Below are 16854 nucleotides of genomic sequence, written 5' to 3'. Positions count from 1 at the left end.
CTGCTTCTTTAAAAAAATCTGTACAAATCAGAAGATAATATGCTATGTATTGTATTGTGTATTATACCTGTTGTGTTGCAGTGAATTTCCCCTCAGAGATCAATAAAGTGGTATCATTATACCATATAAAACACTACATCATATCTCTGTCTTGTCTTGCGTCTCAGCTGTGTATCTTACCTCTCTGCAGTCAGAGAAGAACTTGTGAAGCTGGTGTGAAGCAGCGAGCATCTGCGCCCGGGTCTCCATGAGCTCCAGCAGGTCGGCCCAAGCCTCGTTCACCCCGTCCTTCCATTCAGCGATGGTGGCGGCCTCCGAGTGGCCGTAGTCGATGAGCTCGTCCACCATTTGGTTAACGGCCGTCACTCGTTCCTGCCCCACACTTCCCGTCTCTGACGCAAACTCTGTGAACTTCTCCTGCAGGACCTGGAGGTGGTGCAGGGGCGGAGGTAAGGGAGGGACATATAAGAAGAACAGAAAAGTAAATTACTTATTCAAAGAGTGCATTTATTAGCATTTTCACCATCACTGTCCAATTAACATTTGTAACTTGACGTAACAAAGAAACCAGTGTTGACTCTTTATAACAGTTTTTAAAATCTATTATTGATCCACAGACACTATCTGTCAACAAACTTACAGTGACATGCTCAAAGTCTTGACCCAGTTCGGGCGAGCTGGCGACCACCTCCCTCTGAGCGATCCACTGCTCCAGCTCGTCCACTTCCCTGTTGAGCTGGTAGAGCCAGTACTGCTGCTCCAGGCGGCTCTTCCTCTCCTCCACCAGGTCCTTCAGAGACACGTACAGACGGTCGATCTGCGACTGACGCTTGCTGATCTGCTCGCTGTGGAAAAGAGAAGGGATAGTGTGTCAGGGCAGAAGTGCTGTTATTTACTGTCCACTCTTATTCTGCTTTTCCACAGTCCAGCTGTAGTGAGCTTCTGGTCACTGTAGCTTCAGTTTCATGGTCTTAGCTGACAAGAGTGGAACTCGCTGTAGTCCACTGCCACTATATTCGGTCCACTTTAAGGTTCACTGTGCTCAGAGATTCTCTTCTGCATAGCACGCTTGTAACGCCTGCATATTTGATCTACTGTCGCCTTCCTGTCAGCTTGAACCAGTCTGCTCACTGTCCTTTGAACTCTCTCATTAACAAGCTGTTTTCGTCCATTGACCTGCTGCTCACTGGATGTTTTTTTGTGCAGTGGTGAAATAGGATATCATACCGTGGTTTTTGATATACTTAAACTTTCCTGTCTAGCACCAATAATCATTCCACGGTCAAAGTCACTTACTTCAGATCACATTTCTTCCCTATAACTCTTCACTATGTCTTCCTTCTTTGATGCATTGAGCTGCTGCTACATGATTGGCTGATTAGATATTTGCATTAATGAGCAGGTGTAAAGGTGTACAGTAGACTCTAAGATGCAAAGGAGGAAACTGTCATCTTTCATTTTCCAAAGTAAATTGCAAGAAAAAGACAAAAAAAATGTCAGCAATGCTTGCAGACTTGAGAGCAAAATTTTATACAGTTATTTAAGTAAATTAACAAATTTCTGTAATTTATTTTATGGTGACCGAAAATCTGTATTAAGTTGTGTGTGTGTGTGTGTGTGTGTGTGTGTGTGTGTTTACATGCTCACCAGTCTGGATGCCCCATCTCCAGCAGCTGTCGGCATTGCTGTGACAGCAGGCCAATGGTCTCAGCATAGTCCTCAATGGTCTGTTCCAGGACCAAGTGTTTCTTCAGCAGCTGCAGTGTGCTCGGCTCGTCCTGGTGGGAGGAGGAAACGACACACACACACACAAGGAAAAGATTCACTTTAAACATAATACACACACAGCACAAATGCTCAATCCTGCCTCTATGTATAAGTCAGATTAACATTAAAGCATTACTGATGACTTGTCCACTCAGGGAAGAGGAAAAGGATTTATTCAAATGCCCAGTAACTTTCCGACAATCACACACACACCTTCCCCTTTTCCTCGTTCATCATGTGCAGCTCCTGCTCGCTCAGCCAGGCCTCCACCTCGGCCGTGTCAAAGTAGTACTGCTGGGCCTGGTACATGGCGTCCAGGATCAGCTGCCTCCTCTCGGTCTCGGCCCAGAGCAGAGCCCACAGCTGGGCCAGCTGGTCGTGGCCCGCCCTTGCGCAGTCGGCCTCAGGGCTGCGTATGGAAGCGATGATCCCTGCTCTCTCCAGGACATCCTCGATCCTGCCCCTGTGGCCCTGCAGCTCCCTCTGAAGTGTCTGGAGGAGAGGCAGAGGGCATTAACAGGAAGAAAGATGTTTCTATGTTGTTTAAAACAGATCATGTGGAATTATAGGAGAAAATAAAGGATAGTGCAAAATAAAATAGGTGAGTAGGCATAAAGGAGATAAATGAGGTTTTAGGAAATTTGAAATTAGGGTGGTGACAGTGTGCCAACAGGGGGAGCCAGAGTTCAGTTATGTGTTAGGCTGCAGTTAGAGTCACTGGCTAGTCTGATTTTCTTACCTGGTTCTTCTTCATGAGCTGCTGGACTGCCTGGAGAGTGGAGCCGTGCTCCTGAGACATAGCCATCGGGAGGCGCTCCTGGATCCACAACTATAACCACAACAATACGACACGCCGCAGTGAATATTCATACTTTTATGAGTTTGTGTTAATTTAATAGATTAAATTAAACCTGTCAAGTGCCACATGAAATCAAAATGAATGAATGAATCTTTTTTTGTTAACACTATGCAGTAAAATGTTTTTCAAACAATGGAATCTAATTAAGTTGTAGAAATATCTAACACATTTCTAAAATAATTTGGAGACAAATGCATTTGTAACTTATTATGAAAATATGAGTCACAACAATAAATTAATTAAACGTCCAGGTTATAACCTGAAGAAACCCATGTTGCAAAATGCATGTCCCCACAATGTAAATCATTAAAATTGACCATTAAGACTACAAGTGTAAGGTATGAGGTATAATGGTTGAGATTAGTGTGCAGTGTGTTTCTTCAAACTCACAATCTCATCCTCCAGATCTCGTCCGACTTGGTGAACTTCTTTAGACGCCAGCAGGATGCGTCGCCTCTCCTTCAGCGGCTCGATCAGACGCACCATCCTGGCCTCCACAGCCGCCTGGCGCCCGGCAACCGTCTCCTTGATTTGCGTCTGCTGCGGGATGGTGGCCACCTGCACCTGGAGCTGCCCCACCTCCCTATACCACTCCTCCATCTGGGTCTCCATGGTCTGAGGGGGACAAGGAGGAGGACGAGGAGGAGGAGAGTATCCATTTAAGTCATAAGTTATCAAAATGGACGAAGGAAGAGAGGATGTGTTGGTTAGGAGAGAGGGATGAAGGTAGGTGACAGGAAGAGAATAATTTGGTTGGAGGTAGACAAGAAACATGTTGTCAGGGGAGACAAGATAAAGATGGAATGAGTAGGATGTGAGGAATGTGACAGAAATGTAAAAATTAGTATTTAGTTGTTGTTTTGACTCTCAGAAAAGAGTGGTTTCACATGTTTAATGTTTTTTTAAGCGGCCTTATTTCTGACATAGATTTAACATAACTTTTAATTGAAACTTAGAAAAACAAAATCTCAAAAAAATACAGTATAATAAAAATATCATTTTACAGTAAAGGTTAAGTGTAAGTAGGTATGTTAAGTATAAAGTAAAAGTTTCTTTACATAGTGTATACACAAAATTATGAGGAAAAAAACACTACAAAAAGTTGAGTCTTAGTGTCTGACCTGTCTAAAATGACAGGATGCCACAATCACAATAAGACTCATAATTTGTTGCTTCTAAGGCCTGAAATTAACATAGCAGAAGGAAAAAAATTGTAGAAATAATAGTGGCCATTATTGTAATCTCTATATCAATAAGGTTTTTAGGATTTTCTAACCCTGAAATACATCTACATCATTTAATAAAAGATGGACATGAAAGCAAAGATGAGACTGAAAATAACCCAGAACAGCGAAAGAATAATGGACAGACATGAAGTGTAGTGAAGTTTACTGTACCCCTTGCCAGGATGGATGCTGGGTAGTGGAGTTTGGTTTGGAGTGAGGATGATGTGGTAAAGCAGTGCTAATGGCGGCCTGTTAAAGGAAGCTGTAAGCGGAATGCTGTGGGAGAGGAGAGTGAGACATGTCTGGTGAAATGATGAAGTAATGAAAGGATGAATCTGTGCGGCAACCCAGGTCACATCTGCCTGCTGTTTGCTGTGGAAAGAGTCAGACTCCTCCGAACCATCGCTGTTGGGAGGGCAAGTTACATCCCAACATCACATGTAAAGGTAACTTTTTACAGCATGAAATTAAACCTAATGTTTGTTCTAATTATCAAATATTAACTGGTCACGTTGTTCTGTAACCATACTGTACTTGTGTATGGCATCTGATCACTGGCAGCATAGTTCTTCTAGCCTATATTAAAAAAGGTTTGTTGTTGCACTCAGAAACAAAACGCTGCACTGCAAATTCTAATGAGAATCAAATGAAGCTGACAAATTAAGTTCTGCAGGAGTCAACCTGCCATTAGCATCGCAGTCGACAGAATGTTAATCCTGTTCCTCCCTGCAGTGCGTGCGTTTGTTCAATCATTTATCAATTTTTAATGCCGTTGCTCATTGTTTGCTCTGAAGACTGGAGGGAGTTTCATGATTCTCCATGTAATGTGATGTAATTTAAAAAAAATAAAATGAACACTGGAGTCAACCGAACCCGCTCTGCTTACTCTCCTGAAAAGACTTTAATGTGAAGAATATAGGTCTCAGGTAATGTTTTGATTTTATGTTGTAAGGACCAAACTTATATAATACTTTTTAACTCTTCAACCGCACCAAGTTTACGCACACACTCACAAACAGTGTAGGGCAGTAACTCATTACTAGTAATAATATTACTTTCGCCTGTAACTAGTAGTTTAACTAACTGCTATAACATAACAGTAACCCCCCAAAACATGTTTAGTTACAATACTTTTGTTGTCAACCTCTACTGTTTTGAAACCCAACAATCCAATCACAACCTTGGATTAATTTTTGTAATTGTGGAGACACTTACAGCTGGAAATATCCCCATTATTTTGATTTTAACAAATCAAACCGGATTTTAAACGTTGTAAGTCTAAATTTTAGGACGCAACCCCCTCACAAACCAATGTTGGCGGAGCTGCCACGCTCATCCAGAACAATTTGGGGTTCAGTGTCTTGAATCAGTACTAGATTACAAGCTATGTCAACAAAATTAAAAAGTCATTCCTCATTTTTCCTGATTCTAACACTGTATTTGCGCCACTACAGAGATGTTATCTCTCACCGCCCACAATCAGTCCGAACAGAATAACACATGAACCACTTGTGTTCAGTTTAATTAGTACAGAACATTTAAGATGATTCAATGCTAACATGTAACATAAACTGAACTAATGTTCAATTAACATGTCCTATACTGAACTAATTAAACACAGGACAAACTGTAACTGTATCCAATCCATCAGAAAACTATTAACTTATCAAAGAACATCAGAATCTGTTGATCTAGTGGTCAAACAATAATAAAATACTACAAGATGTTGGAATCTGTATTCAAAAATATATTACTCAATAGTTTCCAATCATCAGTATTTTCAAAATGATCTTGGGATGAAACTTTTGATGAAAGCTCACCGGGTTCGGCCTGAATGCTGATGGCTTATAGTGTTTCAAAAAGCCATAAACACAAATTAAAAATGAATGTTAGGCGTGAAAGTAAAAGAGGTTGACTTCGCCGAAATGAGATGAAAAGCTGAATGGAAAGTGTCGCAGGCACACAGTGAGAAATGTTGTTGTTAGTCATTTCCAAACATGATGTTTTGTTCAAATATTCATGAGATGAAGCCATCACTGTGTACCGATGATAACGTAAACAGTGAGTCACTCTGAGAAGAAGCAGCTGAAGCTACTGAATTATATTCACAATTTAGGTCAAACTGATTGAAAAACTTTAGAACTGGGTACTTACAATAAACATAGGTTATGTTTTTAGTCTAATATTGCACAAATATCTGGCAATAAAAGCTTGGAAACTTTTTGCTGAAGCTTAAACTAGAAAAGGCAACAGGCTCAATAAGTTCAAGAATAGTAATTCAGTGATTTATGAAGTAAACAGCGACACAGGTTGTCTCTTTGGCTCCTTGTTAGTTTGATAAAAAGACCTACAACCAAAAAAAAGGGCCATATAACTGACATGACGATTCCTCCCCAAAAATACATATATGTCCACCTTCATAACTGATAAAAGAAGCTAGAGTGAACTTCAATTGGTATCACCAAACATACTCTTAATTTCTTTCCTTCCCTTTATTTTCCTGTATGTATAATATTTATCTACAGAAATCTATTGTTCTGTTATTCAAATATTAAACTATTTAGTCCGGCTGTTTTATTTTCTTATGTAATACTGAGCAGTTCTGAGCTTCTATGTGTCTTCTGATAATGAATCAAATGAAAGAAACTGTTTAGAGATCACAACTCAAAAGGTTTGAGCATGAGTAAGCTAGAGGTCAGAGAGGTCAAAAGGCTTAGAGTGAAGACCACTGAATGTTTTTAAAATCCTACCAACCTGTAGTTTTTTCAGCTGCTTGTTGACAGTGGTGAGGTCCTGTCCCTGGTCCACGTAGACCAGTTGACCCTCCAGCTGTCCCAGTCTCTGGTCCAGGCTTTCGTAGCTCTGCACCAGCAGGTCTGCCTTGTTGGCCTCGAAGAGCTGACGGGCTTTGGCCTGAGTGGTGCTCTCCAGATCCTGCCAGCACTCCCTGATTTCCCCCAACTTCTTCCGGACCACGGGGCTGAGCTCCGGCTTCTCCTGGATCAGCTGCTGGCCCTCCTGGAAGGACAGGAGGAAGGAGGAATACAGAGCGTGTAGGTGTTTTAATAAGAAGGGATCATTAAAGGCAATAATGCACAGACCAAAAAAGCATGTCCAGATATAACACTTCAGGTAAATACTGGAAACAAAACCCAACAAAGCTACCAAATGTCACGCCATAATCACCATGCTATATTAAACACAACCTGTTATGATTAAAAGGTCATTAAGTAAGATAACTACCACCTTAATCAGTGAATCTACACAGCACCTGGGAAGTATTAACATAGGCTCACAATCTTTAAGCATATCAGTTTCATGTTAATCACTTTTTCCTCATCACTATGCAAATGTATGCCAAAAGATGCTCCAAAATCTAATCAGATCTTTTGCTCTGATAACACGAGCTCGTGAGATTTAGGCCAGAAGAGTGAATATGTGTCTATGAGTATATTCCAATAAGAAGTAACGCTTCAATGCTGACTGTACGGTCAAAGAACAGAACAAATAAAAAACTACAGAGGATATAAAATGGACTAGTTAAGTTAGGAAAAGAAAGTTAAAATGACACCATGTGTTGCAAACACAGGGATGGAATTTATATAATTTTCAATTATTGTTGTTTTTTCTAGTTATAATCTGTTTTATTGACAATAAACTGTCTGATCAACAATCAGAAAACCCAATTTTTGTTTACATGCAAAAAAAGTAGTATTAGTATACAGTATAACTAATCAGTTAATCTATTGCACTGAAGATAAGACACTAAAATGTAGAGCTGCAACGATTAGTTGATTCATTTATTAGTTTTTACCAATAATAATATTATTATTGGTAAAAATACCACCAATTGTTCTGTATTCAACCTTTTTACTGATAAAAACAAAATACAAACAACAAACATTTGAGGAAAAAAGAGACAAAAGTCAAAAACATTGTACAAAGAACAATGACCATGACAATATACAAGACATAATATAACACATTAAGTATAAAAGACGTTAAAATAATAAAATTAGGTCGAGGTAAAAGTAAAACAGCCATCAGGTCAGTTTAGTAATATATTCCCAGAACTCTACAATCAATGGGCCGGATTATATTTAAACAATGTTATCTGTAATTTAGCATTTCTGGCACACAGGTGAGATATTATTGTTATTTTTTCACATTAACAAACAATATTGGCAGCCATTTTAATAATCAATGAATGATAAGTAATTTGTTTTAAATATTTTGGGTTGATCGCACAAATGAATACATTTGAAGACATCAATGCAGTCTCTGGTAAACTTTGACAGGTGTTTTCCACAATTTGCTGTTTTATAGACCAATTAATGAATTAAGAAAATAATTGTTAGATTAATCAGTAATTAAAATAATTATTAGTTGCAGCCCTACTTAAATGTAACATCTCAATCTAATCATGACCAGTTGAGGTCAAAATATAAAGGAGCCATAAATCCAGCGGTCTGGGTCTCTTTTCTCCATCACATCCACCAATATTCACTGGATTTTATGTTGGGATAATAATGTGCAGACACTATGGAACTGGGTTAGGGTGTGTGTGTGTGTGTGTGTGTGTGTGTGTGTGTGTGTGTGTGTGTGTGTGTGTGAAGAGATTAAAATGCCTCATAAATTGCCTCACACTCCCCTTCCCCCCTTCTCTTTCTCTCTCCTCTCTTTTTCATATTTCTGCCCCTTTTTGTACCTCATCCTAGTCTGAACCCCCTTTAATACTCTACACACACACACACACACACACACACACACACACACACACACACGACCACCATTCCTTATGTACACCTGCTCCCTTCCCATTTTTCTCTCCATTTAGCCTCCCCCACAGTGAAATCCTTCCCCCATCCAATTGAAATTCATCTTTTGCAGCCTGTGTTTGTGTGTGTGTGTGTGTGTGTGTGTGTGTGTGTGTGTGTGTGTGTGTGTGTGTATGTGTGTATGTGTGTTTGTGTGTTTGTGTGTGTTTTGTGTGTGTTAGTGTGTGTTAGAGAAGAAAAACAGAGAAAGAGAAACAAACAAAGAAAAAAGATCCAATAAAAACAAACAAGAGTCCAAAGTGAGAGGATCAACAAAGTCATTAGGATCCATCATCTGGGGACAATATATGTCTGTTCAAACATGTTTGCCAATCCATCGAGTAGATGTTGAGATATTTTCCAGGATAAGTGAAAACTTTAACCTGCTGGTGGCAATAAAGGAAATACACAATGTCATGACAATGTATCCGCTAGTTGTTCAATTGTGGGGGACAATGGGTCACAGTGACTACTTCTTTTATACAGTCTAGAAATATACAAAATTTACCAAATAGTCATTTTCAAAGGGTGTTTCTATAAATATGTGAAGCTTTGTACATGACACCAATTTAGCTTTCCCACGTTGTGTAACAGAGCATACAATTATTAAGATATTTTGAAACTTCTCGACAGATAGCAGGTTATTCTGACCCATTCTTCTGCCAAACACAATGTTTTTTAAGCATTTGGTGCTTGGCAGGTGGTCACTTCAGACTCTGCTAAGACATTTCACCAAGATGGTAAAATAACTTTGCGCGGTGACTCACCATCCGCAGAGGACAACATCCTGCCTGACTCACTCAGGTTAAGATAAAGTCTACAGACACACAGAGCTGCCTGATGACTGAAAACTGGATGGCAGTGTGGTGCTAAAAAGGTTTCCTGTCCAAACCCCCGGACCGGCTGTGTGAGAATGGTTGAGGAAATCTGGTTATACCAAGGTGGCTCCAAGGTGTGAATATGAGTATTATAAAACCATGTTCAGCCTCCTAACAACATGCTTGACAACTCTTAAGCTTATTCACAAGCAGTCCTCCAAAGATTGGTTTGACAGCTACTTCCGCTCATTCGTCTTGATAGTGTTCTTTATTGAGAACACAGATAGGTTGACCCGAAAATGGTGAGAACATGCAGAGCCAACATCGTCACTGTGCCATAGTCTTGGAGACAAGCAACCCAAAAAGTGCTCAAGCTTTCAGCACCACGGAGAGCAACCTTCATTTCACCTGGAGGTCAACTAGTTCACATTTAATCACAACTGTCTTCAGCAGGTGGAGGTGTGGCAGCCTCCCTGATAACAAACCTGCGTAGAATAGATAAAGTTTGTTCCCAAAGGCCTTGAGCTTTTTCACCATATCCACCTCAGGTTTTTCTTTCCCCTGTAGTTGCACATTAAGTGCATTTAAAGGGGACAATATGTCTGCTAACGTTGCACATGAATTCTCTGTCTTGCATGCTATGCAGGTGGTCAGCTGTTCCTTTTAATTTACTTTGCTTCAGAATATCCACAACTTGATCCCTGAGCTCAGTGAAGCGCTCCGAGGCTTTGCCCTTACTCAGCCAGAGCACGTCACTGTGGAGAAAGAGGTCACTGAGATTTCAGCTGTGGAACAGGTAATGCAGAGTGCTTGAATTCCCTTAGTTAGTTATCTTCATTGTTTTGTCCATAACCTGTTTCAGATCCCCAGCACAGCATTGGAAAATGAGTGAATGCAACCCATTCTTTTTTAAAATATCTCCTCCAGTTTTCCTAAGATAATGGTACCAGTCGTGTCCCCTTCCACTGGAATCAAAGCCAACAGCTCTGATGTGAAAATCGTTCCAATCAAAATATCTGACAAAAAAACGCACAGCTGGGAAATGTCAGTGTTGTCAGTGGACTTTATAATAAATAGTCAGGTATATGTATACGGACGTCCACTGCTAAGACGTGGACATGGTGGGTAGTGATTGAAAAGGACAGAAGTATTTGCTTAACAGAGGTAATTATCCTGTCCATAGATCCTTGTGTAATGGCGATGGCACAGACTGTAGACTGTAGTTGACGACCCCTTTTCTATGGAACTGCAGTTGTTTCGCAGTTGTTGACTTTGACTGGGATTATAAGGGGCATCTCTCAGGTGTAAATGTGTGTATGCACAAGAACACACTGAAAATAGAGGGGGTTTTAAAGCCGTACAGCAGGCTACATTACACCACTCCTTGTCCCGTATCGTCCGGCGTTAGTGTGTTACGTCAGGTTTCATTGTGGTGTAGCGTTTCCCCGGCTGCTGATGCATGCTGTCCTCTGCGGTGAGTGGGAGAGCTGCGTGGGCTCGAGCTGCTTCACCCACAGGCTCAGAGCTACTACTCCACACTCACACATAACTCAGGCTGCACTTCAAAGAGCATCATGATGTTCTCCTGCTCGTACGAAACCCGTAGCTACAGAGATCCCAGAGCAACCCGAACCCAAACAGTGTGAAGGAAAATCCATGTCCAGCACATAACCGCTGTATTTCAAGTTTATGTGGCATTCAGCGGTCTTCAAGATCAGTTTAGTCAGCCTGTAAAAACAGTTGTATAATATCTTCTATTGTTATCAGCATTAATCCTGGAGTTGGAACCACATTGGTGTTTACAGGGAAGGGAGGGTCAAATGAAAGGTGCTATTGAGTTGCATTATGGGAATTAAAGGATCGAGTGTCAAAGGATATCTCCGCCTCAGCTGTATTGATTTTGCCCATTCTTCTTTTAATCTGTCTCTTGCAAGTCACCCAATTTATGGAAGTGTCCAAAATCTCTGGGGTACCCATTTAAAGTGTTGCTCGCACTGGTTGCTATGGAGTTTGTGCAGTGAGATCACATGTTGATGGTGGTCAGTACTGTTAAAACGAAATTACTTTTAGCAACATAATTTAAATATTCATTTTCTTAAATACTATTTAAAGCGGGGAATATTAAAACTTGATGAGACATCAAGTATTCCTTTGCAAGGACAGCTAAATGGTTAAGGCATGTACAACATAACTATCAATAAATAATATTGAATAAGAAAATACTGATAAATCTGAGTAAATATTGCTCTAAATTGATTTCTTATAAAAACGTACCACCTTCTTTCAAGTAATTATGCTAATAAAAAGGGGTTGTGCTACTGTGATTCAAATATTAAGAAGCTATATGAACTCAAACAAAATGAATTAGAACAAAATCAAGCAGAAGAAAGAGGCAAAGTGAGGAAGACCAGGAAGAATAAGAGTCCTGAAGGACACAGAGTGAGGACTCGTGACACAATACTGACACTAACAGGAACAGATGGGCCATCCTCATTCTGCTGTCTGGTCTGTACATTACAGCAGACATCTGCTCCTGAGCGTCACTGCTGACACTCTGCTGGTCAGTGTGTGTCTCACACTCGAGCCACTGCAGCTATTGTGTCAATATTTACTCCATGTGTGAAAAATCTGCCTGTGTGACCGAACACTAGCTCTCGCTTTTCAAACAGGCAGTGATGCATGAAAAAGCAGCGTTGTTTGATTGACATCTGGCAACACATGTATTGTATTATTTGCTAATAGTATAAAATATGTGGTTTTTTTTTTTTATACTAATGCTTAAACAATATGCTATTTTAATTAATATAAAGTATTCTATATAGAATGTGTATGTATCATTTGTATATAGTATTTGTATGTATTATTTGTTATTTATTTGATGTACTATTTGCCTCAAAAGGCAAGAATTTGCTACATCCTTTTGTAAAGCAACTATTGGCACGATTTTCAGTTGTTAGCAAAATGGAAACAAATGGAAGGAAAACGCTTACATGTCAAGCCTTTTATTGGCCTGTGGTAGGTTTACACACTTAAGTATATTTTTAACCAAACAAGAGAAAGATTATGAACATGTTGCCCAACTACTGTGCCAATATATTTTTTAATTCCTGGCTGTCTGGTTCTTTACTCGTGTTGTTACTGCAGCACAGAGTTACAAAAAAAAAGAGGCAACCATGAGTTGTCACCCACACACAGGCAGCCTGCTCACAGAGTGGAGGTTAGAGAGCACTTACTGTACACACGAACATATGTGCCACACACACACACACACACACACACACACACACACAGCTGGAGATGACATATTTTCCAGAATGTGCCCAGCGAGAGGCAGAAATGAGCGCTATCCCATCAAACTGAAAAGTGCCCTCTCTCCTCCTCTGTGCTGCTGTAAAAGCTTCACTTTGACTGAAGGAAGAACCTTTTTTTTTTTTTTTTACTTTTGTCTTTTTCAACCCCCTGAGTGTGTCTTTCTACACTGGGAGCATCAGAAATCTCAGAGTGCTCCAGAATTTGGGAGGTATAGGACAAAACACTTTGTAGGGATTCATTGCATTCCACTGCACTTTCCTATCTGATATAAAGGGATAGTTTAGGTTTAGAGAAGCAGACACGAGTACCAGTATGGAAGCAAAGCAATGTAAGGCTCCTTTTTTTTAGCCACACCTCTTAAAAAAATCAAAATCAGTTTATCTTCAAATACACCAGACTCCATTAAGAAAAACAGTAATTTTATCGTGTAGAAATTGGAGGTTGCTGGTTCTCCTTTGCCTCAATTAGTTAGTTTTTATTGTGTAGTTATAATGTATAGTTATTATGTGAATTTGGTGTTTTAACATGTTCGTTCATCCCCAAATTAATGTTAGCTATTGCATATCAAGGCATTAGTAGACCAGCAACTACTGTGTACTGCTTATGATAGGTAAAATGACTGTTCCTGTCAAATGAGCCACGGTGGCTTTGGAGAGAGAGAGAGAGACATGCGGCTTCAGTTTCCTGTTTTTTAGGTTGGACATCTTTTAAGTGGCTAAATAAATGTTTCTGCAGCCTGCATCCACAGCAATACATTACTTAGCTTCGGTGTTGGTACCCCAAATAGGGGGCGAGCCAACTGCCATCTACTGTAAGTATCACACTGACTATGGATAAGAACCTCACACAACCCCACTTCAATAAATCCAAACCCTTTAATGTAAGTAAGGAATGAGGTAGACACACTGTGTGCTGGTTAACTCATGCCCACACAGTTTAAACACAATCATTTATTCATTTATTCTTTAGGTTAAGTTCAAATCTGAAGTCTTCTGAACACCATTGTTTACAAAGTAGTGACATTTCTTTTAGACATTGCTGGAATAAACAGACTAGTGGGTTTCTTTCTCCCACAAAATGTTGTTAAAAATCGAGCGGACACATTTAGGTTTAAGCCCTTCCAGTGTGCATGGAGGCCAGTCAGAGTGGAGCTCTCTTTGAAGGGTTGCAGTGCAGGCAGAGGAAGCTTCTGTTTAACACTGACAGACATATTGAGGTCAGAATCAGAAACTACATGATGACCTACACCTGTAGTTAGCGAATGCTTAAAAATAATTGTTTAATGGTCATTCTCAAGCTCTAACAGTAAGTAAAGCAGCAACTACCCATTTAACTATGAATATGAACAGAATGGTCTAATAATAATACAATTTAGGAAATATATAGTGGAACAAAGAGTGGGCTCTCTGTGGGTGGATTTACAATTCACTACTATATCTCTATGGACTCCTATGGACTACTGCAGCATCTCAAATACCTTAAACTCTAATGTTGCTACCTTCAGCGTATTCAGTTAAATCATACAGTGCATAGACAGTTTAGTTAGACATTTTAAGAGGGTTACTACAGCCCTAAAATCTGTTTTAAAGAGGAGCACAACCTGACTGTCAGCCTTTCAGACTCCCTTAGCATCACTATCTCAGTTCAGTCCACTTCTATATGCTGTACTAGCATGAATGCTTCGTGAACAGTGTTGCCAAAGTATCTAAATAAAACTGGAATTGATTGAAAGAGAATAAAAATATAACAAGAGATCTCTGTCTCAGTTTACCATTTGTTCGCCCTGTGAGAGTGCTGCTATCTTCACTGCTCCATTGATGTTCACATACCTCCACACCCGCCTACACACACACCTACACACACTCCCTCATCTACTCACACACTTTCTCACATACTGCAGAGCCAGCACAAAACTACAGGTCAAAGCTTAATGCACACAGGGCTTTGTGAGTAAGGCAGTTGCTTATGTAGTATATATCGAAAAGGGAAGGGAGATAGGTGCACTGCACTCTACATAATGTACATAATGTAGGTTTTGCCAACTCATTTAGCAAAAGATGTTATATGCAATTAGTTATATATATATTTTTAGATTATAACTTAGTAGCCCTAGTGTTGGCAATGGCAGCAATCCTATCACTCGTCCGGAGGGAAACACCTCAAAAACTATGCCATACAATTTGCTACAGACATTCATGGTCTAAACCGGATAAATACGAATGATGCTGGTGATCCTCTGACCTTTCATCTAGCACCACTAACAGGCCAAAGTTTCCAACACTGTCCAAAACTCCAGTTCACGACAGAACACCTCCCATCAGCCTCAGCTGTAAATCCAGACAAATCAGCAACGTTAACAGGTTTACATGCTAAATGTTACAATAACACTGATAATACATTTCAACATGCTAAATATTGACATGTTAACATATCAGGACTAACATTACCTGTGTTTTTGAATGAACTGCTAACATTAGGATGTGAGCTTTAAGATTTACAGAGCTGAGGAGCTAGCAGCTTAAGTCGATAAAAGTCTGACATTGCAGTGCTTGCAGCATCACATTTAGGTCAAACCTTTGGTCACTATTAAAGTAAGAATGTAAAATAGCAAAGTGGTCTCTCTGTCATCTCTCCAACAATTTTGTCTCTGACTCACAGGGTCACTGGTGTTCAGTAGACAGAATAAACTCATCTTTTCTCCACAAGCAATTGTATGCAAGGTGAGGGGCAACTGCACAACAGTGACAAACTCAACACAACATGAGACAAAACAGAAGAGATAGTCAACAGTGTCTGAGAGACAACACCAAACATGAACTAAAATATCAAGTCTATTCACCTGAAACTATTCAACTCTTTGTGATACAGCACAAAGAGAGTGAGTGAGATTGGGATCAGGGCAGCAGAGACTGAGATTGTTATTCTTAATGAGATAACCAGGCTAATTAATTATCATGCATAATGGGAGAAAAGGGGGACAGGAAGCAAAAGCCCACTGGATTTAGACTAGAAGCCATTTTCACTGTGCAGTCACACACTCCCCCACATGCTCACATACACAAACAAACACAATCTGCTGCAACTGAGGCAAATCATCCGTAACAGCCAGCAGCTTCTATTTGGTCTGAATCACTGCAGAGATACATTACAGACATTGCAAAATTATCAGGCATGTCTTTACAGCAAACACATCCTCTAAATGCGTGCAGATGGAAGTGGCTCAGCAAAAAGTGTTCTTGCATTATTGGGCATTTATTTTTCTTCTTTGAGTTTTGGCACAAATGTTTTCACTCAGGTCATTCATTCATAAATTTGTCATAGCTTCACGTTAGAGATACAATCCACATATATTCTGATTTGTTTATTCGGCCCGTTGAGGGAGCCCAGTCCTCCTGCAGGGACGGAACAGCAGAGCTATTGATTAAACAATGCATTACACATTCAGAACACTGCAAAGCTCAGCTTATTAGATTTGGCCCTCTATACTACACTACATTAACACCTAGTGTGGTAGGTTGAATCTACATTCAACACTCTAAAGCAGTTTTCTGTTCTTACATCACTTCCTGTGAAATCTCAACATGTTTCCTGGTTAAAATTGAGCGAACTGAGATTGAGAGGAAGACAGAGAGAAAGAGAGAAGGGGAGGGAAGGAGGAATGACCTTCGCACATGAGCTGTACGAGGAGAGGAGGGAAGACAAGGAGAAAGAAGAGGCGATTGGACAGCTGTTGCTTGGCAACCACTGCAAGCACAGGAAGAGGAGACAAGCCGCTTCAGCTGCTGCCGGCTTCCTGACGTCACAACAGAAACACAGACACACCACACAAGATGCATCAGAACCATCCAAAAAAGCCTCCTCTGCTGCGGTCTCCCCCATCGAAGGAAGAGGGTTGTTTAAGTCTTCATTCATGTTCTCTTTTCACAAAGTTACATCCTCTCAAACTCTCTCAAATATGTCCTGCTCAGGGGTTCACTGTCAGTAGCTCCTGAGGGAAGAGAGAGTTTTACTCATAGCAGGTTTTCCCAGCCTCTCCTGGAAGCCAGTGTGACCTT

At 40.3% G+C, this 16854-nt stretch overlaps 1 protein-coding gene across 4 annotated transcripts in view; it reads right to left on the bottom strand.

Moving 5' to 3' along the window:
• Positions 1-16854, bottom strand: part of LOC127362597 (spectrin beta chain, non-erythrocytic 4-like) — a 79249-nt gene that overhangs the window by 13568 nt on the left and 48827 nt on the right. For all 4 annotated transcript variants that reach the window (XM_051398503.1, XM_051398504.1, XM_051398505.1 and 1 more), the window contains 7 exons: positions 6607-6870; positions 3017-3241; positions 2507-2596; positions 1981-2259; positions 1648-1778; positions 641-845; positions 181-426 (listed from right to left, as the gene is read on the bottom strand). In XM_051398503.1, coding sequence (XP_051254463.1) covers positions 181-426; positions 641-845; positions 1648-1778; positions 1981-2259; positions 2507-2596; positions 3017-3241; positions 6607-6870 — 1440 coding nt within the window. The remainder of the gene's footprint in view (positions 1-180; positions 427-640; positions 846-1647; positions 1779-1980; positions 2260-2506; positions 2597-3016; positions 3242-6606; positions 6871-16854) is intronic.

The sequence above is a fragment of the Dicentrarchus labrax genome, unplaced genomic scaffold (genome assembly GCF_905237075.1).
Source record: "Dicentrarchus labrax unplaced genomic scaffold, dlabrax2021, whole genome shotgun sequence".
Lineage (NCBI taxonomy): Eukaryota > Metazoa > Chordata > Actinopteri > Moronidae > Dicentrarchus > Dicentrarchus labrax.
The sequence above is the reverse complement of the archived record's forward strand: the minus strand, read 5'-3'. Positions and strand labels throughout refer to the sequence as shown.